At 38.9% G+C, this 24,597-nt stretch overlaps 1 protein-coding gene across 5 annotated transcripts in view; it reads left to right on the forward strand.

The window, feature by feature from the left end:
* Positions 1-23,934, forward strand: part of GUCY1A1 (guanylate cyclase 1 soluble subunit alpha 1) — a 61,144-nt gene extending 37,210 nt beyond the window's left edge. For all 5 annotated transcript variants that reach the window (XM_004772032.3, XM_004772033.3, XM_004772035.3 and 2 more), the window contains 6 exons: positions 2,408-2,466; positions 3,824-4,533; positions 6,099-6,584; positions 10,143-10,286; positions 13,831-13,985; positions 23,045-23,934. In XM_004772032.3, the coding sequence (XP_004772089.1) occupies positions 2,408-2,466; positions 3,824-4,533; positions 6,099-6,584; positions 10,143-10,286; positions 13,831-13,985; positions 23,045-23,246 (1,756 nt within the window). In that variant the 3' untranslated portion in view covers positions 23,247-23,934. The remainder of the gene's footprint in view (positions 1-2,407; positions 2,467-3,823; positions 4,534-6,098; positions 6,585-10,142; positions 10,287-13,830; positions 13,986-23,044) is intronic.
* The last annotated feature ends 663 nt before the right edge of the window (positions 23,935-24,597 follow it).

Here is a 24,597-nt window from a genome sequence, read left to right on the forward strand (position 1 = left end):
ATTTTCTCTGTTGACTAACTGGCCCCGGACTGCAGGCAGGAGGCAAGCCAAGAAAGGGTCAGGAGGGGTCCAGAAAGAGAGAGTGTGACTCTATGTGTCTGACAGAAGCTTTGTTTATACAAGTGATGCGAAAAGCATTCCGGAATGCCTCTGACCTTAATTCTCAGTCAAGCTGATAAGATAGCCAAGTCATTGTAGCTACGCTACTGTGTCTGTCTGCTTAAATCCTTGGCAGCCAGTTGGCTCAAAATTGATTCTCAGGGCTCTGTGTTCTGAAATGTTCCTAAGCTGGATGCGGCAGAGGTTCAGTTAGGATGTATTCCCAGTTGTGCAGCTCTTTAAAAATACCTCAAAACATAAAAAAAAAAAAAATCTTTTTTTTTTGAAAGCTGAAGTTTTTTTTACTGCTTCCTTGATTTCTTAAAGAGCTGATCATACTTTTAAATTGTGCTAATGATAATTATTCAGTTGTTGAAATAAGATGAGAAACTTTTTTCTCATGACTTCCTGATGATATGCTAAATGGCTTCTCTCTGCTTTGCTTTTTTAGTGTGTGGATATATTTTTTTGTTTCCTTTTTTCCCCCATCTTCGTTTTGGAAAGTGTGCTGTCATATCTACTGGTCTCAACCTGCCAACCACTGAACATAACTCTTTCTTTGGACTGTTTATAATATTATTTGAAAAGCAAAAAAATCAATATATTAAACAATAAACTGTCCCTAAATGAAGATTGGTGCCCTCTGCCCCCCACCTTTTAAGTGAATTAATTTTAATACAGATATCATTGTGATGTCTCTCTGGGTTGGTTTCACAGAGAGCTTTTGCTTTGTTTCTTTTCCTGGGATCTTCTGATCACATCAGCATATCTGTGCAAGGCTGGGGTGTGTATGTGTACGTGTGTGTGTACAAGCACACACATTTGCTGTCACATATGAAAGTTTAGTCTTTTTTTTTTTTTTGAAGGTAAAGCTAGAGGACTTATTTTTAATTGCATTATTCGCTGTTTGCACTAAGTTTTGCTCACATCTCATATCATGGGTTCAGGAAATTGGCAGAATTAGGGTTCCCTGAGCAGAAAGGCTTTCATTTCTTTAGGAAAACAAAACAAATCAGAAATTGAGCAAATGAGAAAAATAAGCAAGTCTGAAGATGATTAATATAAAATATAATGAGAGGTTTGGAGATATCTAGATACAAACTAAATAGAAAATTAGATAGTGAGCCTCAACCAATTTAGATAAGGAAGTATTTCTACCTAGCATTTTAAACAGTTATAAGCAACGTACCTTTATGTGATAAAGTAGTGGACTGAGCAGTTTTCCTTCTTGAAAATATTTCCTTTTGAAACTTCTGTACATATATTGTGTTTTATTGAAATCTGCTTAAAATTTAGATTTTTGTCTGTTTTTAAGCTTGGCTTATCTAATGGCAAACTAAACTACAGATAGAATCTTAGGTGTCTTTTAACATGTGTTAGTAATTTGGCCAATTTGGTTATCATAAGTCATCTCTGTCGGAAATCATCAAAACCTAATTAGGCAAACATGAATCAGTAAGTCATCTAGTGGAAATTACTAATACTTTTTATTGGTCAAAATGTATTATCAACTTCTATGCTGGAAAAACCAGTGCAGTGATTGAATAAAGAATAGTTTTCTTTAGTTACTAATTTTTATACACATAGCTCAATGTAATAATGCCTGAGAGTTAAATATATAGAACCTTAAACTCAGCAATATATGTTACATACTTGCTTTAGAAAAGAAGATAGCGGGGGGGGTGGGTGGGGGGGTGTCTGGGTGGCTCAGTCTGTTAAGCATCTGCCTTTGGCTGAGTTCATGATCCCAGGGTCCTGGGATCCAGCCCTCAGTTGGCTTTCTGCTCAGTGGAGAGTCTGCTTTTCCCTCAGCCCACTTCTCCCTCGCCTCCTGCTCCTCCAGCTTGTGCCCCTCTCTCGGTCAAATAAATAAATTTTAAAATCTTGGGAAAAAAAAAGAAAGAGGGAAAGAAAGAAAGAAAGCAAAGAAGAAAGATAATGGAACTTAAAAAGGGAAATCTATCAGTGCACGAACTTTTCTTCTTGGTTGTATTATCGGAAGAACCCTGGGCAGCTTTATTACCATCCCCTGTTCTGATTCCCTGCCAGTGTAAACTTCTATAGTATTAGCTTTCTAAAGTAAGATAAATATGGTAAATATGCTTCAAAAAATGAGGAAACACTCCAAATCAGGTGTATTTTGGGGTTGCACATGTCATTGCTCCTTTCTTGTAAACTTGATAGTCAAGACTTGCCTCTACAGAAAAGGCAACTCAAACTATTTTCTGTCGTCATGTCTGTATGTTACAATCAGAAGTTGTAGCACGCATTTGTCAGTTTATAATTTAAGATGTTGACATATTTTCAGGAAATCTTTGGAAAGAGAAGACTTGGAAAAAATAATTACAGACCAAGCAGTTGCAGCAGGTAATAGAATTGTTTAAGTATATGTAATTAGGGAGTAATTATACTTACAGAACTAATATTTTACCTGTAAACTAATATTTTCTACTGGTAGAAAATATTTACCTGTAGAACTAAAATTTTCTCCTAAAATATTCATATTTATTTTTGGTGACTTCTAGTATGAAGTATTCAGTATAATATATTGTGTTAACATAAAGAGTAATTCTTTTTTATGCTGTGAATTTTTGTTTGACTGAAAACATTTCCTCTTCTTTATAATGTTTATTTGCTGAGACATAGATAAGGCTGCATGGGAAGCTGACTCATAGATATTTACATGCTTTGGCCTTGAACATAACTAAGTATTCCTTATTTATTCATGAAAAATCTTATTCAACAAAGTAAAATAAAGAAATTTTTTGAAGATTGGAAGCAATCCTGGGAAAAAGGATTAGCAGTGTTCTAGTATTAATAATTAGTTTATGGGAAGGAAGTAGATGAGTAACTTTGTTGTACTGTCCTTTTTAAAGTTGGAGGACATGGACCAATGGGTTAAATCTTTCCAAAGGTACAAGATATTAAGAATTTGATGGTGATGATGATGGTAATGGTGATGGTGATGGCTAACAGTATATACTGAGTCCTTCCCGGGAGCTGGGCACTATTCTAAATAGTCTCTACACATCACAACAGTGCTATGAAAAGGGCACTATTGTTTTTCCAAATTATAGATGAGGGGGAAAAAATGACACACAGAATTTAAAGAATAAGGAAGATTAGGGAAGGAGAAGTTACAGGAAGTAAATGAATTAGAAACAAATATTCATTCCAGTAACATTTAAACAAGAATTTTGTTTTGCTTTAAAAAAAAAATTAAATGACTTTATATTGTCTCTAGAGAAAAATGATAAAATTGAGGTTCATGACCAGTGATTTCAAATTCATTCCTGTTAACATTTCTACTGAGGGCGGGAGGCCCTCCAGGTTTAGACAGTGCCCCTTCATCAAAATGTGCTGTGTTTATCATTAACAGAATGACAGGAGAGCTTTTTCTTAAATGAACTTGATTCTGTAGTACTGATTGTTCTTTTGTAAGAACAACAGTCTCTTCAGGGAGATTAAAAGTTGTGTATTATACTTAATTTATCATGGTTTCATAATTAACTGATGGGGAATTTTTATTTGGAGTTTCCAGAATTGTGGAAACTCATCGATGTGGGTAATTTGAATATAGATGGTTAATTTTGGTCAAAACTCTTGTTACCAGAGGTAAAGGGCACTAAATCCTCAAATCAAACGGTGTTAAAAAATAGTAGTAACCGTGCAGCTCTTCCCAGAATGATCCAGATATGGCAGAAAATGTATTCTTTGCTTTCAGGAGTTCCAGTGGAAATCGTCAAAGAGTCTCTCGGGGAAGAGCTGTTCAAAATATGTTACGAGGAAGATGAACACATTCTAGGTGTGGTTGGAGGAACCCTCAAAGATTTTTTAAATAGCTTCAGCACCCTCCTGAAACAGAGCAGCCACTGCCAAGAAGCAGAAAAGAGAGATAGGTTTGAAGACGCTTCCATTCTGTGCCTGGATAAAGACCACGATTTCTTAAATGTGTACTATTTTTTCCCTAAGAGAATCACGTCCCTGATTCTTCCTGGCATCATGAAGGCTGCTGCTCGCGTGTTGTACGAAACCGAAGTGGAGGTGTCCCTGCTGCCTCCTTGCTTCCGGAATGACGGCAGCGAGTTCATCAATCAGCCCTATCTGTTATACTCCCTCCACATCAAAAGCACCAAACCATCCCTGTCCCCGGGGAAGCCCCAGTCCTCGCTGGTGATCCCCGCATCCCTCTTCTGCAAGACCTTTCCTTTCCACTTCATGTTTGACAAGGACTTGACGATTCTGCAGTTTGGCAATGGCATTAGAAGGCTGATGAACAGGAAGGACTTCCAAGGAAAGCCGAATTTTGATGAATACTTTGAAATTCTGACTCCCAAAATCAACCAAACGTTTAGTGGGATCATGGCTATGCTGAACATGCAGTTTGTCGTCCGAGTGAGGAGGTGGGACAACTCTGTGAAGAAATCTTCAAGGGTAAGGAAAATGTCATCGTGGTTGGCATATGAAATAAATCACTTCTTGTTTAAGGACTAGAAACAAAAAAGTAAAGAGATATCCATCACTTCATACATTTTGATAAAACACCCATTATGTTTAAGACAATTCTAGTAGCATTTTAGGGCTGAAATAAACTTAACATCCTTTCTTCATTCATGTGCTGGTTACTTGATTCATTACTTGAAAAATATTTATTGGACGCGGTCTACCTTTTAAAATCCTCTCAGGGTATTTTATAAACCGAATTAGATAAATGTTTATATAAAAATGTGGTTTTAGTCATCAAATACCTAACAAGAGGCATTATTCTGCAAGAAACAAACAAAAACTACTTGTTTCTTAGAGGAGACAACTAAATGGGTTTTTAAATACATTTTTTTAAAGATTTTTATTTATTTATTTGACAGACAGAGATCACACATAGGCAGGGAGGCAGGCAGAGAGAGAGGGGGAAGCAGGCTCCCCGCCGAGCAGAGAGCCCGACTTGGGGCTCGATCCCAGAACACCAGGACCATGATTCGAGCCAAAAGCAGAGGCTTTAACTCACTGAGCCACCCAGGTGGCCCTTTAAATCAATTTTTAATAGACTTGGAAAATCAGTAACTTTTTTAATTGTTAGAGAATGTTGTGGGGCTTTTTCTCATGGTAGAGAATCTGGGTGGTCATTTAGTCCAAGGAAGGAGTTTGCAAAATCATAGTTGATTATACGAGCAAAGCTAACATTCAGGCTTATATGTATATAACTTTTAAACATGCATAATTCCAGGAGATGTGTAGTTTGTTCCAAAAGTAAAAACAGTTTTAACACTCTTCATCACAAAAACAATGTAGCTAAATGCTCAAAATAGGTAATACTTAGAGGTATTCCTTGCAGCCAAAAAATCAATGACATTAATTGGATACATTTTTGTGTGTGAAACAAAACAAAATACTATTTGGAACTTCCTTTTTCTCACTAAGCAACACATTTCGGGTATTCTTCCACGTCATGGTGTGTAGGCTTGTTTCCTTTTTCCAGAGACTGTGTAGAATCCCATTGTATGCTTATCCTCTATTTAACTAGTCCCCTACTGAAGGGCATCTGGGTTAATTTTGACTCTTTGCTGCAGAGAACACACTTACACATATTTGTTCTCACTCATACAGTAAACCAGGATGATCACCTACCCATCACATCTCTCAAGGCTTCCTTGGTACAATCCTTTACACTATCTGCTACTACTAACAGAAAATAATAGCAGAAATATCAGCCTTCCCCCTAGTGAGAAAAACTTGAAGCAAGATTTTTTTGTGTGGTTTAACGAAAATCATGATCTCTATGCAGAGTTACTCCATTCTACCCATTCTCCAAATGTCCATGTGCATTTTACAATGCACAGTCAATTGGAACTATAAGAAAGCATATTGTTCCTTTTTAGCAGGTGGGAAAAAAAATCAAGTTTAAACACAAAGAGATCGTCACCATATCTCTACCTTTCCTTTTGTCTAAAAAGATGTTGGAAACTGAAATAAACCACAGTTGGTTTGCCTTTACTTCCCAGGTTATGGACCTCAAAGGCCAAATGATCTACATTGTTGAATCGAGTGCTATCTTGTTCTTGGGGTCACCCTGCGTGGACAGATTGGAAGATTTTACAGGACGTGGGCTCTACCTGTCAGACATCCCGATTCACAACGCACTGAGGGATGTAGTCTTGATAGGGGAGCAGGCCAGAGCACAAGATGGCCTGAAGAAGAGGTTGGGCAAGCTGAAGGCCACCCTCGAGCAAGCCCACCAAGCCCTGGAGGAGGAGAAGAAGAAGACGGTGGATCTCCTGTGCTCCATATTTCCCTCCGAGGTTGCGCAACAGCTGTGGCAAGGGCAAGTTGTGCAAGCCAAGAAGTTCAGTGACGTCACCATGCTTTTCTCTGACATCGTGGGGTTCACGGCCATCTGTTCCCAGTGCTCACCGCTGCAGGTCATCACCATGCTCAACGCACTCTACACTCGCTTTGACCAACAGTGCGGCGAGCTGGATGTCTACAAGGTAGGGGCAGAGGAGGGCGAGGCCCATGGGACAGGCAGAAGTCACTGAGGAAAAGCACCAGAGCCAGGACCCCTAGTTACTGAGTTACCATGCAGATGAAAGGCTTTCTCTGCAAGCCGTGTCCTGGGAGCAGGCATTGTGCCTTAATCCTGTGGGTGTGCTCTAGCCAGAAATAGCGCCAAATCTGCTCAGAAACTGAGATCATTATTCCATTAAAGGACTGCCCCATTGTCTTCTCAAAGAATAAGCATAGCGTGAAGGGGTGATAGGCTGAGTGGAAGATGGGGCATAGGACCCCTGAACGGGGACAATTTAAAAGTCAGTAAATGGGACACTTGATGGTGGCAACTGAGCTGAATTATCAAGCATGGGATCATTCCAAGTATGACTTGTATGGAGAAAAGTGATCCTCTGTAAAAGGAAAAGTAGAAAAAAAAACATGGGTCTTATACAAATTATCTTCAAATAGGTTAACTCAGTATGGAGTTAATGTGATGCTTTTAATGGCTGAGTCAGAGGAAGAAAACACTGACTTAAGGCATTATTGGAGATTTGAGGCCAAAGGCAGAGACGTAGGTGCAGAGAGAGGCCTGGGTTCAAATCTAGTTCTCCACTTGTTCGGTAAGCTGAGAAAGTGAAATAGCCTTTCTCATTTCTATAACAGAGAAAGTAATATCCACCTATGGAGCTTATACATATGAATAACAGACATTATATCCCAAAAGCTTCAGGAACAGGCCTGTTGCAAAGATGATGGTAAATTGTATCAGTTATTCATGATGTAGCAGGACTTACTGGATGAGTCTACTGCAAACTGGGCATCACTCTAGGCACGTGGAAGCTCATTAGGGAAGTAATTATCCCTAATGTGTACTAGTCTTTTTTTTTAAATGTAACTTGATTGGCTATAAGAGAACTAGTGAAATAGTTTTGTGTTTTGTGTTCTGTGTTTCTAGAATTAACTCCCCCTCCCCCTTTTTTTTTTTTTTTTTTTTTTTTTTTTTTTTTTTACTAATTTAAAGTCTTTCACATTACTCTAGTCACTGGCATTAAGAACAAAGCACCCCTCTCATTTGTGTGGCTTGAATCCCATTTTAGTTTGCCAGGTACAATCTGGCATTTTGGAGATTCATCCAACATGAAATAAGTAGATCAGTGAGGAGAAAACAAATATTATTTATGAGACTTCATAAGCCTCTGCTTTGTTCCAGTCTAGATGTCCAACTTAAAACCTTCCTTTTAAAAATTTCCAGCAGGAAATTCCAGACAGAGCCATGATCCCCTTGGGGAAAAAAAAAAAAAAAAAAAAAAACCCAAAAAAAAAAAACCACAAAACTCCATGTATAATTACTGATAAAATAATTGGCTTTAGTTAGGTTAAGCTTGATGGCCTCTTGTGCAATTTACTATAGTTATTTGTAGATAGTTTCTATCTTGACCTTGTCTCCTCTCGGAATTGTAAGAAGAAAGCCTCACTCTCCCTTATAACTGCTACGGTGGCTAGCAGAGGTAGTGGCCCTCTTCTACAAATTTCAGCTTGTTGAAGCTAAAACAATTCAGTTATTCCAATCAAGTATTCAGAATCTGTGCTCCTTACCATGTGGATAGTAGTCACAGAGTTCCGTAGCTAATCAAGCCACAACCCAAGCTAAATAGTGAATCATCTGCTCTGTCTTTATTTCCACCTTCTCTTCACTTCTGATTTTGCATGCAAATACTTGGAGACAGCTGTGAGTAGATCAGGAAGGGTCTTCACCGGAGATAAACGTAAGATGCACAGTATGTGTAATCATACGCTTGACTGTGAGTGTGGTGGCTTCCAAGGAATAGTCTAGCTTCCCCCGCCACACCCAGGACCTGTTTATACCAGGATTTCGTTTAATCTCATTTGCTTATTGTCTTTTCGTCTTCTTTTCATTTTTCAATTTATTCAGCTTTCATTTATTGATTGTTATAGCAGATATTTACTGTCATCCAGGATTGGTCAACTTGAGCGAGAAGATCTCCTATGTGGGGGATAGGAGGGCAGGGCTGACCAATGCCAGATTTCCATGTGACAAGGTGAATGCCTGGTTGGGAACACAGGTATACAGGTGTTATGATAGCAGAGAGAATAAGCATCTAGTAGGAGTGAGAGCAGCACTTCTTTTAATTAAATAAGGTGCACTTATTGGGCCCCTGAGATACATCAGCCATTATTTTAGGCACTTTCTTATATATTCATTGATGAAGAAAATCTTACAAGAGGCACTGCCACCTGGTTCACTTGTTAGCAAATATACTGGGCACTGGTAATTTAGGAGTTAGTAAAACAGGCAGTTTGAGAGAGCTGACATTCTACTGGGGAAAAGAAGGGAAAATGAGCAAATGAGTCAACTTTTAGCATTCCAATGGGTGTGCTATTCTGGATAAAGTTGAGGAGAAGAGCAGAAGGTAAGGGTGATTGCTATTTTACAGAGGGCAGGTGGGATAGGTATTTCTCACATGGTAATGTTTTAGCGGGCACTGGAGGAAATGAGGGACACGCCAAGTCGCCGTGTGCAGGTTGTTCAAGACAAAGGAATAGCAAGTGGGAACATGTTTGGTATGTTTGAGGGATGACGGGAGGTCAATGGCCCTGGGACAAAGTAAGCAAGAGAAAGGATGAAGTAAAATCAGAGATTAGCAGAAAGGTGAAAAGGACTTTAGAGGCATTTTATGAGTTTCAGCATTGATTCTGAGCGAAATGGAGAATCACTTTCTCATTTTTCCTTTCTCATCTCCATCCCTCCACACTAGAAAGTTTGAATAAGAGGAGTGATGCGATCTAGTAAGTTACAATAAGTATTTAGAGGAGGAGAAAAACGCAGTGATTATGATTTGGTGGATTATTTGTGGATTCAAATGAACTGGTAACTTTGCCATCAGCATTGCGGTCAGATAAAATTCTGTTACAACAACAGTAATGACAATGATAACACTTGGAATTTATATAGCAGCTTGGTTTTCAATAGCCTTCCAAGCACCATTGTTCGACATCTTGATTTCTATCCCTCGTGACTAATACTCCTGTAGACCCCCTTATAGTTACTATGAGGATCCCCAAATCCTTTTGAAAAACTAGAATGTCTTAGCTTTATAGCATACATTTTTACTAAATTCATATGAAATGATTGAGCAGCGACTGTTCAAAACACTGTACTCTAAGAGGCTATAAAATCGGCAAGTGATTCCAATATCTTTAAGTAAACTGTTACAAACACGCAGTATCATTTACATTACATCATTGGCCTCTACAGAGCACTTGACATGAGGTGGAGGGAGTGAAACGCTCAGCTAGTCTGGGAGGAGACACCGCCTCCTGCTGTTGTGCTCCCAGGACCACACTGCCTTCCAGAGCAGCACCTGATATAAGGCATCTCCACTTGATGAATTTCCTGAAAGGGAAAGCCATTTCTGAGAGTATCTGATTTACTCTGATGTTCCTGAGGGCCCAAACACTACGGTGTCTGCTCTATGACACGCACTATGATTCTTTCCGAACTTGTATTTGTAATGCCGAAAATCTATTCCGTGCAGGTGGAGACCATTGGCGACGCGTACTGTGTGGCTGGGGGACTACACAAAGAAAGTGACACCCATGCTGTTCAGATAGCGCTGATGGCCCTGAAGATGATGGAGCTCTCGGATGAAGTCATGTCTCCCCACGGAGAACCTATCAAGGTAAGGCAGATCATATATTGCCCAGCAAATGTCATGGAGAGTACATGCTTATTAATTATTTCTAGTTAAAGATGAAAATAAAATTATAATTATAAATTATATTATATATATAAAACATATATAATTATATATATAATTTATATATAAAATTATAATTATAATTAAAAATGCAAAGAATAGTGCCTCAGTTGGGGTCAGTTGCAGAGAGCAAAATCTCTGAAGTTGTTGAAGCCGGAAGAAATTTACGATAGGGTCTTTAGGGGTGTGCAGAATCACTGAGAGGACTAACAAAGCCATCCATAAGTGAAACCTTCAAAAAAAATGACTCCCAGAGCTGCACTTGGGTCCTTGCTTTTTCTGAGATGGAGAAGCTGGCTCCAGAACTCTACGGCCCCAGCCACAGCAGGAAACCACTGTGCTCAGAGAGCTGCTGCCTCTATTACTGGCTGCAGGACAAAACTGCACTTAATATAATTTGAATCAGTAACATGGAAATCCTGCATCACGACCCTCACAAGACGAGTGACTGGAAGCTGGACTCTGTGCTAAGCACGCCGTAGGAAACCCACAGGCTGCCACAGCTGTCCATGCTCTTGGAAGCCCCAGAGGTGCAGTCACAGCAGAAATCCTGGCTTCCAAATCACTTACAAGTATATTTGATTCACCAACCGAAATACATCTAGAAAATGCAGACAAGTTTAGAAAACATCATTTCCCCTGTAGGGCAGGATATTACACTCTAATGAAAATTGACTGCTAATCCACCCCAGTATTTTCCAAAACATGTAACACTCTAAAGTTTCTGCATTATCTCAAAATAATGTCTTATTGCAGATGAGAAGATAAAATGACCATGCTAGGCATTAATTTCAGAGAATACAAGATCACCTTTATTTGTCCTACTTGTAGTGAATCTGCCACTTAATTTTTATAAGACAGTCCTCGATTGATGATGTTCAGAAATGGGATTTTGAGGGCTGCCTGGGAGGCTCAGTCAGTTGGGCGTCTGCCTTTGGCTCAGGTCATGATCCCAGGGTCCTGGGATTGAGCTCCACTTTGTCTTCTTCCTCTCTCCCTGTTTCTGTTCTATCTCTCATTCTCTCTCAAGTAGATAAATAAAATCTTAAAAAAAAATAAAAAGAAATGAAAAGAAAGGGGACTTTGAAGTCCTATAGAATCCTATCTGGCATGCTATAAAATAATAGAGAAAAGAAAGAAAAAATGTAAAATACAAAACTATAATACTTAGAAGTGTAGCCTTGGCTCTCTTCATAATAGAAGCCATATGTTGAACCCAGCCTTTTCCCTCCTTCTTACCCTACGACCCAATGGAATGGAATCAAAGTGAAAGAATGGGAAATGTTTCCTTTTTTTTTTTCAAGCTCTTTGTGTCTCCAACATGCCATTTGTATAAAGCGCCTATCACTGCTGATTTCCTTACTACCGTCCACACGCTCTGGCTTAGAAAGCTGCAGGTGGAGTGTTGATAGAAACCAGAGGGCCGAATGCGACAGGGGAAGTCGGTCAGTGCAAAGTAAATTTGGAAAAGGACTCCTGTCCCCTCCTTCCTCCTCCCAAGGCATCTGTGAGGAGACATGTGCTGTGTCAAACGTGGTCCCCAAATGGAAGATTGCACCAGCCGCTTTCTGTTCAGGACGTGCTGTGCATCTTAAATGTAGGGTCTTTTTCTTACGAATTTGAAATGAAATTTGTGAATTTGCTGGTGAACATGAAGAGTTCCCTGATAAGAAAGTTGTGGAGTTGAGAGCGAAATTCAGAACGGGAGAAGGGAAGAGAAGGAGCGGGGGTGGCATGGGAGGAACTAAAGGCCATTTACTTTATCTGCCTTGTTTGGATTGATTGATTATGAAATAGAAGGAAGTCTTACAAATTTATCAAGACAAAGCTAGAATAACTAAGTACAGAGAGAGAAACAGGTTTAACCAGGAGAGAGCCTGATCTAAATTATAAACTAAAATTGTATTTTTACAGAGAAGATAGACTTTTGCTTATATTGATCACTTGGTATATGTACAAAAACATATTCTCCTAAAGAAGAAAATACCAGATGTAATGGATGTCTAAGCTTTGCTGATTAAGATGAGATTGTGACAAAGAAGGGACTCTAAAACTAGTTCAATCCTGTATTTTATAGATGAGGAAACACTGAGCAAGACCTAAAGAGACTCACAGAAAGTCACAGATTTTTGTGGCAGATGCAGGTCTCCTAATTCATACTATAGTGCTTTTGTTTGAAAATGGTGCAAAATTCATGATTTGACATTTTATAAGCAAATGATTCTGGAACATTCTTAGCAGATACCTAAAATCAGTTGTAAAACTAGGCAAAACTAGAGTTTTCCAAATTCTGAATAACATTAAATCGCTGAGTACTTGGCCTTTGTTTAAAATGCATATACCTAACAAAACTTTTTTTAAATTGTCAGCTGAACAGAGGACTTGAAAAGAATGAATGTTGTACCCAATTGTCATACAGAATATCCCGACTTTAGCTTACTGTTTTGTAGCAGCAATTTCAGAATCTGTACATCCCCTGAGATCAATAATTCAGAACTTATAAAAGATGCCAGTTTAAAATATTGTTTTAATTGTTCTCCAAATCACTGGTAACCTTCAGAATTCCTAAACTTTCACCCCAGCATATCCCAGACCTCACCTTAATTCTGGATATGGCCCAACTCTGGTTTTCCACGCATTTGGGCGGGTTTAACAAAAATGTGTATGTAGTCATAGTGATGCGGGTCTAAGCCACTTCAGCTCTGCTTCCTCTGTCTGTGGTGTGTTCTACTTAAGTATCACAATTCCTTTCTCCTTTCATGTTCATCATTAAGAGGGGAGAAATGTTTGCCATAAAGTTCTTTTTATCCTTTATATTCTAAGAGTGGCATCTCCTGCCCTTCTCTGACCTTGCGCTGGGAAACAACCCTTGGGGGCCAGGATTCTGTCTGTCTCCCTTGATGGACAGAGCAGGTTCCCATAAACAGAAGCGTACAGACGCTTCGCCTTGTCATTCTGGTGACTGTGATAGGAATGCATAGAAATATGTTTCAGACATTGAAGGCAGCTGAAACAAAAATGCTTTGTGGAACAGACCTAATTGCATAGTGGAGAAGAGTTAAGAAGTCTGACAGATTTTGTACAAGGAATATTTTTTGAAAGATTATATTTATTTATTTGACAGTGATCACAAGTAGGCAGAGAGAGAGAGAGAGAGAGAGAGAGAGGAGGAAGCAGGCTCCCCGCTGAGCAGAGAGCAGGATGTGGGGCTTGATCCCAGGACCCTGAGATTATGACCTGAGCCAAAGGCAGAGGCTTTAACCCACTGAGCCACCCAGACGCCCTGTACAAGTAATTTTTAACTGGATGTGAGTAGAGGGAAGCAGGCAGGATGTCTTGCAGAAGAGCAGAATGGTGTACGGACAGCAGAGGGTAAAATCATATAAAGGGCATTCATCTGGTATGGACCAGTGATCGAGAAGTGTTTTACCAATGATGAGGACATTGTGTGACTTTGGGCTTTCAGATGCGAATTGGACTGCACTCCGGGTCAGTTTTTGCTGGCGTTGTTGGCGTTAAAATGCCTCGTTACTGTCTTTTCGGAAACAACGTCACCTTGGCGAACAAATTTGAGTCCTGCAGTGTTCCACGGAAAATCAATGTCAGCCCAACAACATACAGGTACAGTTTGCACTAAATGTCAAATCCCTTCTTTTCACTTATACACTGTTGTCTTTTTTTCCCATTGGTTTATATTATCCTCCATAGCATTTTCTTGCTTAGATAATCTGACAAGGAAAGAGAAAAGCAGTAACTTTACTATCCTCGCCTTTTTAAAAATTACTCAGCCTCCTGAGAAGTCTGAGGTGCTTGTTGCCCAGGGGGCTCCTTGACTCACGTCCCATCTTCCTCCATTGTTCTTCTCAAAGCACGGATTCATGCTCTCCATACTTGGTTGGCCGTTCGGACAGCAGCACGTTCCGGCGCTGGCCACCCAGATTTAGCCTGGGCCCCACAACTTACAGGGCATGGTCCTCAACATGCCTTTAGCTCAGATGCCAGACGGGGAGACGTTCCATCTCATGTTAAGAATCCAGTTCTAACAGAAAAGCTTGAATGGCAAAATGTGTTCCAGACATAAGTGGTAGCTAACGTACCAAACTATACCCAGAAAGTTATCATTCCTGTTCTCAGAGAAAGCTATTTTATAGCATCTTCGTTCTCCTGAAAACTTCACAGCCTTTCTTTTTAGAGTTGATAACTTCTTTTCCTGTTTCACCAGAGAAGACAGGAATGCATCTGATAAGTGCATCACCACCTTCGCCCAGGGGCAGACCCCATCAGGCTAGTTACCCACCCCCTCCAGAGCCCTGGTCACAGACTCTTGCTCTGGTGACAGTGCCGCCATCTTGCCTGCTCCTCCTCCAGACGATCCCCCCAAGTTTGCTCTGAGTGTGACCACTTCTCGCTTTCTCAAGAACTTGTCTCCTGAAAATACCTGGCTTCTCTCTATGATTAGTTTCTCCAGTGAAGTGATTATTCCCATCAGAAAACAGGCGTGTCTTCCTATTAGACTTCTTAAAATAGTATCTTCCTTGTTTCCAAGCATATTTCAGCTACCCACCCCCAACACCGCCACCATAGTTTTGTTCTTTTTCCAGCAAAACTCATTGCAAGAGTTCTTCATACTCACTGGCTCTATTTTTTTTTTAACCTCCCATTGGCTCTCTGAGTCACACCAATCAGCATGTGTCTCTTGCACTCCACTGACATGGTTCTTAATGGGGTCATCGGTGTTCCTTGCTAAAATCATGGTCAGTTCCTCCCCCTTATCTTCCTCAACATCTCAATGGCAGCTGAATAGCTTGAGCAGTCCCTCTGTTGAACATTTTTTCCTTAGGCTTTTGTGACTCCACACTCACCTCGTTTCCTCATTACCCTGACTTCATCGTCTCAGTGTTTTGTGTTGTTGCTCTTTTCCCCACCATACCTTCAAAGTGCCCGGAGCTCTGTCCCCATTGTCTTCTGTGTCTGAATTTTATTGACTCACAGGTTTTTTGTTTGTTTGTTTGTTTTCTGTTGTTTTTTGTTGTTTTATTCTTAGCCCATCCCACAATTCTTCACTAAGCTACAGACTCATATATCGTATTCTATATTTCTGCTCAGATGGCTAATTGACAAATTTAAATTATCTTGATCATCTTAGAACCAGTATTACATACAGTAGCCTGATGAAATCCACTCCCCTCCCAGCCTAGCTTGCTTTATCAATCTCCTTAAAATGGCACCACCATCTTAGACTCTAAATCTCAGGGCGGTCATCGCTTTCTCCCCCTCGCAGTTTACCACATCCACCCACAGATTATATCCTGAATACATCTTTTTTCACTTTCTTCCGCACCACACCCCAAGGCACGCCTCCCTCCTCTGTCCCACCCCAGCCAACCCAGGATCACCCTCACTCTTCTGCTTGCTTTCTGGTCCACCTCCTCCCCGCAGTCCATCCCCCACACAGCAGCCAGATCGTCTCTCTCAAGTATAAATCCAGTCTCGTCACTCCTGCGTCAAAACCCCCGCAATGGCTTCCCATTGCAGCCAGAATAAAATTGAAGTATGTTACCAAATGAGGCCAAAATGTCCTCTTTGATCAATGTCCTGCCAGCCTGTGTTGTGTCACTTTATTTTCTTCCACTTTTTCCTTCGCTCACTGCCACCCTGCCACCCTGGCCTGCCTTTTTCCCTTTAGACTTGCTACACCCATTCCTGAATTGAGGATACTGGCTGTGCCTCTGCTTTCTCCTTGTTCCCTGGATCATCCTGTGTCATCTTCTTCCTCATAATTAGAGCTTAAGTCGAATGTCACCCCTTCAAAGAGACACTGGTTAGTTAACTGCCATAGCTAGAGGAACAACTTTAGCCTCACACGCCTCACATTATTTTATTTTTTCATCTTCTTAGCTCACACATGTGTCTGCTTCTTAGCTCACACCTGTGTCTGAAATGGTGTTTTCTTTCCGTGTTTATTGCCTGCCTCCCCTCAGAGTGTGTCAGCCTCTGGTGGTCTACACTTCATAGCCCCAGTTCCCAGATCAGTACCTGGGATGCGGTAGGAAAGCAATAAGTATTTATTGATTGATGGACCACTCTTTGATATGAAAATGAGTCACTCTAGCATGAGAATTGGAAAAGTCCTTGGAGATAGTTGTAATAGTAATAGCCTCAGAGTCTTCCCAGATAAGCCATGTAAGGAGAGGAACTCAAGTCCTTAGAGGATATGACTCTGCTTTCTGGAGGAAGTGAGGCTGATAGTCCTGAGATAACTTGAGTAGTTTCTTGTCATTTCACTGCTATTGAGTGTTCAATAATGTAATATATGTGTATGGACACCATGAGGAGTCCTTGGGTGTGTATGTATCCTTAAAACCAAACCTTCATATAGAAAAAAGAGTATTTTCTAGTTCTTCTATTTTAATTGTTTTCAGGAATTACAAGACAAAACTTTTCAAATTCTTCCTTTGTTTCATTTTTCAAAGCCTGGTTGTCTTAAATCTTGATAGGAGACATTGATATCTGCTACTCTTTTTACTCCCAAAATGTACTTTAAGATCTCGTGTCTTCCAACAGAGTATTATGACACTTTGATATACATCTTCAGCAACAGGAGAAGGCTCATAGCTTAAATGCTTAGGTTCATCATATAGGCAATGTTACTGGGCATGCACATACAAGATTTTACACCATACATAGTGCCACCTTCCTTTTAATAAATTATTTTTTGATTATAATAGTAATATATGCTCTCTCATTTTAGAAAATTTACAATGTCAGAAAGTTACAAAGGAAATAAAAACAGTTGATAATCTCACTATCCAGAGACAGTAACTATTCACATTTTTGTGTTTTTTTTAAATTATTTCTTAGTATGTATTTTTATGCACATCTATAAAGGATAATGAAAATTTAATCGATACTGAACATCAGTGTTTTTACTAAATTTCTTTCTATCTTTTGTAGACAAATAAGGTATTTTTTTTCCTTTTTTAATTTACTTACCTCTTGCTTTCATATAAGAAATATATATGTCTTCTCTAAAGGGCAAGTGGTAGTTAAAATGCTTTATTTAGGCAAGAAATAAGTATTTAATGTGGAATACGTTTAGCCACATTTTAAAAGTCTTTCTTCTAAAAACTATCTTATTTTTTTCTCCAAATGATAGGAAAATTTAGAATTGATAATATAAATTTCAATCAAAAGTACAGGCTTTGTGAAATTTAACAACTGGATTGTGAAATGGAGACATAATTCCAGTTCTATCAAAGTTTGGGACAAACAGTAGACTCCACTAAAAGTGGTACAAATATAAAAGCTAATTATTTCTTTGGAGAACTTCACGGTTGAAATCTGGGGTGACACTTGTCAAAAAAAATTATATGTACACATGTAACTGTATCCTTGGTACACTTATAAAACTTGTAAATTCAGGATACAGAATACGTACCCAAACACGCACAAAAAATCCTTCAAAATCCTAAACTTCAAATCTTACCTTTCACTCCGGGGTCTAATTAGTAATTTAGAATGTTGCTGTGTTACGACAGTTACACATTCCTTCATTCTAAATGGCACCAGGAGTTTTATTTTCAGGGACAATGTTCTGCCCTCTTGTTTGATCTCACTGAAGTGCAGAAAACTGGGACGAGACTAAATATTGTCCAAGTTTCAGGTCAGTGGATTAATGAGACAGGTTTATGTGGTGATCCAGGGATCATTAAAGACAAAAATGGCAGCTGAGGGATATAAATGGATACTGCCCAGGGTGGGTGGGAAAGTACAACCAGGAACTGCTGTTTGCAAGAAAGATCTGAGAACCTAATAAAAGATAAACAAGACTTCAGTTCTGTAAAGGGAAGGAACAAAGAGAAGAAAGAGATTATAGAGAGCTGACAGAAAAAAGGAGAGTTATTATGACAATTTGGGGAAAATGGTATCTGGTCAAGAGAGAGTAAAGGAAACTCCCACCATATGTGGATATCTGCCCTGAAACTTTTGTTGCTTTTCTTGGCTCTGGCGTCCATGAGACTTTCATCTAAGTGGTATTATTTTTCCAACCTCTTTTCCTTAAAACTTCTGATCTTTTTGGTACACCAGGGTGGCACAGATGATTAAGCATCAGACTCTGAGACTCAGTTCAGGTGGTGATCTCAGGGTGGTGATCTCAGAGTCTGGAGATTGAGCCCCACATCAGGTTCCACGCTGAGCACCGACCCTGACTAAGATTCTTTTCTCCCTCTGCCCCTCTTCCCTGCATGCTCTCTGTCTCTCTCAAATAAATAAATAAATCTGTAAAAAAAAATATGATTTTTTCTTAAAGAAGATTTAATGAACATTTCTAACTCCGTGACACTCTAATTGTGTTTACCTGTAAGTTTCTTTAAGAAGGATAGAATTTGTATTCAGAAGACAGGCTGTACAGTCCCAAACACAGAGCTTTTCAGAGGAGTCTTCGTGAGCAAGGCACTTAAATTCAAATGGTATACTTTAAAGCCACTTCCAAGTGCTGAATGTTTTACATAAATTTAAACATAAGGTTATGATTATAATCACCATATTCATTAGGAAAGTCTGGGTTGATATAGACAGAAAAAAGAAAGGTCTTAATTTTATATATTGTTATTTATCAAACCTTTATAGTTTTATGCACTTTATAAGTAATTTTTAAACATTTTAAACCTACAGAAAGAAAAATTAAAAAAAAAAAGAAAATATGACACCCATGGCCACCCGTGTGACCAATACTAATATTTAATAAATGTCAGTATTCTGTCATTTTTCTTTCAGATCCCTGTTTTATTTTTTTTAAGATTTTATTTATTTATTTACTTGACAGAAAGATCACAAGTTGGCAGAGAGAGAGGGCGAAGCAGACTCGCCACTGAGCAGAGAGCCTGATGTGGGGCTCGATCCCAGGACCCTGAAATCATGACCTGAGCCGAAGGCAAGCACAGGCTTAACCCACTGAGCCACCCAGGGCCCCCCAGATCCCTGTTTTATTAAAAAAAAAAAAAGAAAGAAAGAAAGAAAATTTGCACCCTCTCCCCACAAACCACTGCTATCTCACAGGCTGGACTCTGTGTGCCCCTTAGGGTTTGTAGGAGCAGCTGAGAGCATACATTTCCCACAGACAGGAGGGCTCCCAAAGAGAGGCAGGAAGGCACCGAGAAGAGCAGGCTCAGCAGCTTCTCCCAAACTCACTACCAGGAAAGAAAGTGGGCAGAGAGAGGCCAAGAGTGTCACTCTCATTTAGGTTCCTCCAGGTAGAAAAACAAAACCAGAGGAAAATAGATGCCCGTCCAACTTGTCCATATCCTTTCACGACTTGCCTTAAATCTGCTGCCTATTATGTTTTTGAGTTTTGTTTTTTTTTTTGATGAATTGTAAACTTAGTTCATTTAGTTAAGCTGGTCCTAATGCAGCATTTTGCGGGTAAACCAGCATTAGGAGGAAAGTGGAGAGTCTTTGATTTTTAGCATTGACCCATTTCTGTGGCGTATGTACTCCCACCACAGCAGGTTTCAGCCACAGATGGTTTAATTGTCCCATAAAAATCCCTGAATGTTTAGCAGTTGGCTCTCATAGGCCAGTTTGAGCCAGGTCTAGCAGTACAGGTCTGTGTACTCTAGAGCTTGAATAAGCCATGGAGAGCTATACTACACCCCACAGATTGCCAGACCATAGGCTATGTCCAGCCCAGCTTCACTAACCATCCATTCGCTGTCCAAATTGGTCTTCCCAATTTATATCCCACCAACAGTATATGAAGGTTTCTGTTCCCCAGATGTTACCAATATGATGAGTGTGAACTGATAACTAATTGACGCTTATCCCATCATGTTTAATCTATCTATTTAATCTTCACAGCTGTCCTAAGAGAACTGTACTATTTTTACTCCATCTTAAAGGTTAGAAAACAGACATCTTTGCTGCTACCTCAGCCTAGATCCACCAGACTTTGAAGCTTATACTTTTAATACTATGAAATTAGAAACTTCTTATTATGTATTACCAAATATTATGCCTTATAAATAATAGGCATGCAGATATTTATGGATCATGACTAAAGCATCATTTCATTAATTATTTTGCAGATTGCATATTTATTGATGAAGCTTTTTAAAATTAGCTAATTGAATATTCACATGTTCTTCTCTACTTGAGTTCTGCCATTTTTGAAACCTAGATTTCTATTTGGTTGGTTTCTTCAGTACATAGGGTGTCACGGTACCAAATCTAATGCAGCGCCATCTTCTGTTCCATTAAGGCATGACGTCACAAGCTGATGAGGCGGAGGTCATGGTCTGGTCGGGAATGTATAATATGTGGTTTTCTGTGGAAGTTGGTTTAGGGCTCAGAACTACCAACATTTCCTGTCCTGAATACATATACCTGAATAATAAGTTAGAGAAATGCTTACTAACTTTGCATTTGGGGCACCTGTGTGGCTCAGATGGTTGGGCGTCTGTCTTTGGCTCAGCGCATGACCCAGGATCTAGTCCTGGGATCTAGCCTTGCATCGGGCTCCCTGCTCAGCCAGGGAGCCTGCTTCTCCCTCTGCCTCTGCCTCTCTCTCTCTCTGTGTCTTTCATGAATAAATAAATAAAATCTTTAAAAAAAAAAAAAAGTTTGCTTTTGACAGAAAGCTAAGGAAGGAAATAGAAAGAGGAACAAGTAACTTCATCAGTAGGACTGGAACTTAAAATGCATTTAACTTGTATGTGGAATTTAAGAAACAAAACAAACGAGCAAAGGGGAAAAGAAAGAGAGAGAGAGCCTTTCTCTCTCAGGCAAGCCAAGACACAGGCAAGCCAAGACACAGACCCTTAACCACAGAGACCAAACTGTTGGTTACCAGAGGGGAGGTCGTTGGGGGAGTGGGGGAGATAGGTGATGGGGATTAAAGAGTGTACTTATGATGAACACTGGTTGTTGTATGGAAGTGTTGAATCACTATATTATGCACCTGAAACTAATATTACACTGTATGTTAACTACTTGGGATATAAATAAAAACTTTTTAAAAAACTGAGCAAATACAATAAAGTGAGTTTACTGCAGTGGACAAGTAGTTAATAGCAAATAATAAAATGTGGTAAACAGATAAATATAAGAAGAAATATTTCAAATACCAGACAGTAAGAAGAGTGTTAATTTGTATAATTAACTTTCCTTTTAGTCTTACTAACCTACAGTTCATAAAAATTCTATCAAGAGATTCATATGTTATTTTCACATCATATATATGTATGTCACATTATATATAGAAATATATATCACATTATATATATGATGTGTGTGTGTGTGTATCTTTTTTTAAAGATTTTCATTTATTTATTTGACAAAGAGAGACATAGCAAGAGAGGAACACAAGCAGGGGGAGTGGGAGGAGGAGAAGCAGGCTCCCACAGAGCAGGGAGCCCTATGTGGGGCTTGATCCTAGGACCCTGGGATCAAGACCTGAGCCAAAGGCAGACGCTTAAAGACTGAGCCGCCAGGCTTCTGTATGTAATATATCTTATACAGAACTTTTCTTTCACAACCTCTTGTCCTAGATTACTTCCCCATAATATATACAAAATAAATGAGCCAATAAATGAACAATGTCTTTTCTCTTTCAACTTAGGAAGCCTTATTCTAGAACACTATGTTTATGGATGGGGTTGGGGGTTTTTTGCTATTATTAGACTTTTGGATTATTTTGCATTTTTTCCCACTACTGTGAATTTACTGTTATATGAATTATTGATTTTATCTTTACAAAAATATTTAATATATTTCCTAATGTGAGTGAAATACATTATTTGGAGAATTTTCTTTGGTTTTTGTGAATCAATTCTTCTTTGTTCTTCTGTGAAGATATTTTTAAAATCATTGGGATCTTTCTGCCAATCACACTGAAAATGGTTGGTTTATTAATACAGACAGTCCCCAGCTTTCGATGGTGCAACTTAATGATTTTTTAACTTTACAGTGGTGGGAAAACCATATGCATTCAGTAGAAACCATAGTTTGAATTTCAAATTTTGATCTTTTCCCTAACTAATGATATGCCACATGACAGTCTTGTTCACAATCAGGAGGATGAACAACTGATAAACTTATCTATTCTGTTTTTCACTTTCAATAAAATATTAACTAAATTACATGAGCTATTAAACACTTTATTATTAAATAGACCATGTATTAGAGGATTTTGCCCAACTGCAGGCTACTTTAAGTGTTCTGAGCACAGGGATGCCTGGGTGGCTCAGTTGGTTAAGCACCTGCCTTTGGCTCAGGTCATGATCTCAGGATCATGGATCAAGGCCCACATCAGGTTCTTTGATCAGTGGGTAGTCTGCTTCTCCCTTTGCCTGTGCTGCTCCCCCTACTTGTACTCTCTCTTTCTCTCTCTCTCTCTGTGTCAAATAAATAAATAAAATATTAAAAAAAAAAAAAGTGTTCTGAACACATTACGGCAGGCCAGGCCAAGCTATGATGTTCCTAGGTTAGGTGTATGAAATGCATTTTCAATTTATAGTATTTTCAGTTTATGACATTTTCAACTTATGAAGATGTAACCCTATCATAAGTCAAGGAAGATCTGTTTGTCAGGAATATTGATTTAGTTAAGTTGTTTTTTCTTGAGTAGACGGTTACATCTGTATTAGATTCTAATTTTAATATTTTTATTTTAATCTTTTCAGATTACTCAAAGACTGCCCTGGTTTTGTGTTTACCCCTCGATCAAGGGAGGAACTTCCACCAAACTTCCCCAGTGAAATTCCTGGAATCTGTCATTTTCTGGAAGCTTATCAACCAGTAACAAATTCAAAACCGTGGTTCCAGAAGAAAGATGTTGAAGATGGCAATGCCAATTTCTTGGGCAAAGCCTCAGGAATAGATTAGCAAAATACATATCTGCTTATTAGTCTTTGGGTTTTGACTCCTATGAGCAGGTGCGGAATCTCTGAAAGCACTTTATGATTGCGGATGACTAAGAACAGTATTAAAATTTTAGGAGCTAAATCACGATCTACTTTTTCTTCCACTTAACATGATAAAAATGTATTCACTTCAACACTTCAAGTCTTCAGAAGAAAAAAAAAAAAGGAAAGGAACCTCAAAAATGACCTCTGGGGGATATTTCTGTTACTATCCCCATCACTTATCACCTGTACTCACAATTTAGCATATTGTACATATGTCAGATAGGTGTAGTGCCCTGACCTGCACGGTCCGATGGAGTGACCTGTAGTCTTGTGTCCTGGTGGAATGCCGTGGTTGTGAAAGTGCATTTGTGATAGTGTGCCCCCACAAAAGCTTTCCAAATAGAAATTAGAGTCTTTGGTACCATTAGCTCTTTGAACCTTTCAGCTCTGCATTTTATTATATTTCTTCATTTCACTGTTGGTGTATGTAACAAAATAGGTTGGGTATTTTTTTCTGTTGCACTTTTTTTTTAAGGAAATAAGCAATTATGGGTTAGATGCAATATGACTATAAAGTAGTTCTTCTATAAATATCAAAGTTTGTTTTATAAAAATATCTGCCATAATGTAATGTGTCATATCAATAAATACTACCTTTTGTTTGACATTTTTCTATTCTGCACTTTTGTGAAGGCTATATTAATTCTTATTAGTAGTTTAATTCCTAGTAATTCATTTTTGTGTCATGATATTTGGGATAAATGAGGGTTATAGCCTATATTAAAATGCAATAATATCATTCTAATTTAATTTAATGAGAATCAACATGAGAGTAAAGAGGGATATGGATATACCATAATGTCCAGAAGTAAAACATTTAAGCACACACACCCAGAAATTTGGATTTATATCAGCAGACATCCTGCATTGCCATCCCGAGCCGTACAAAGTTCCAGTGAGAAAACCTAAGTTCAGAAGTGGGAAATGAGACTTGTTCTTTTTGCTAATAGCTTATTTTTAAATTTGTGTTGGACACTTTGGTGTGTACAGATGTCCTAAGAGTCATCAAGTTTTCTTCTCAAAGTACACATTTGTGAATTTTTTTTAACTCTAGTTGAATGATCTCAATCTTTTTTTGAAGAGAATGTTAGTATTGATGAAGAAGATGATGCTATGGTTTCATTAAGAAAATTCTTAAACATTTTTCTGGAGTTGGAACTTCTGTTTTTAATAATACTAGTCTAAGTTCTCTGAAGAGCTAAATAACCTGCAAGTTTGGGTTGGGATACAGATCTGATTTTTAAAAAGAGCTCGATTTCAAAACAAGA

Source organism: Mustela putorius, unplaced genomic scaffold, assembly GCF_011764305.1.
Source record: "Mustela putorius furo isolate JIRA1106 unplaced genomic scaffold, ASM1176430v1.1 tig00000056_pilon_pilon_pilon, whole genome shotgun sequence".
NCBI classification, from domain to species: Eukaryota; Metazoa; Chordata; class Mammalia; order Carnivora; family Mustelidae; genus Mustela; species Mustela putorius.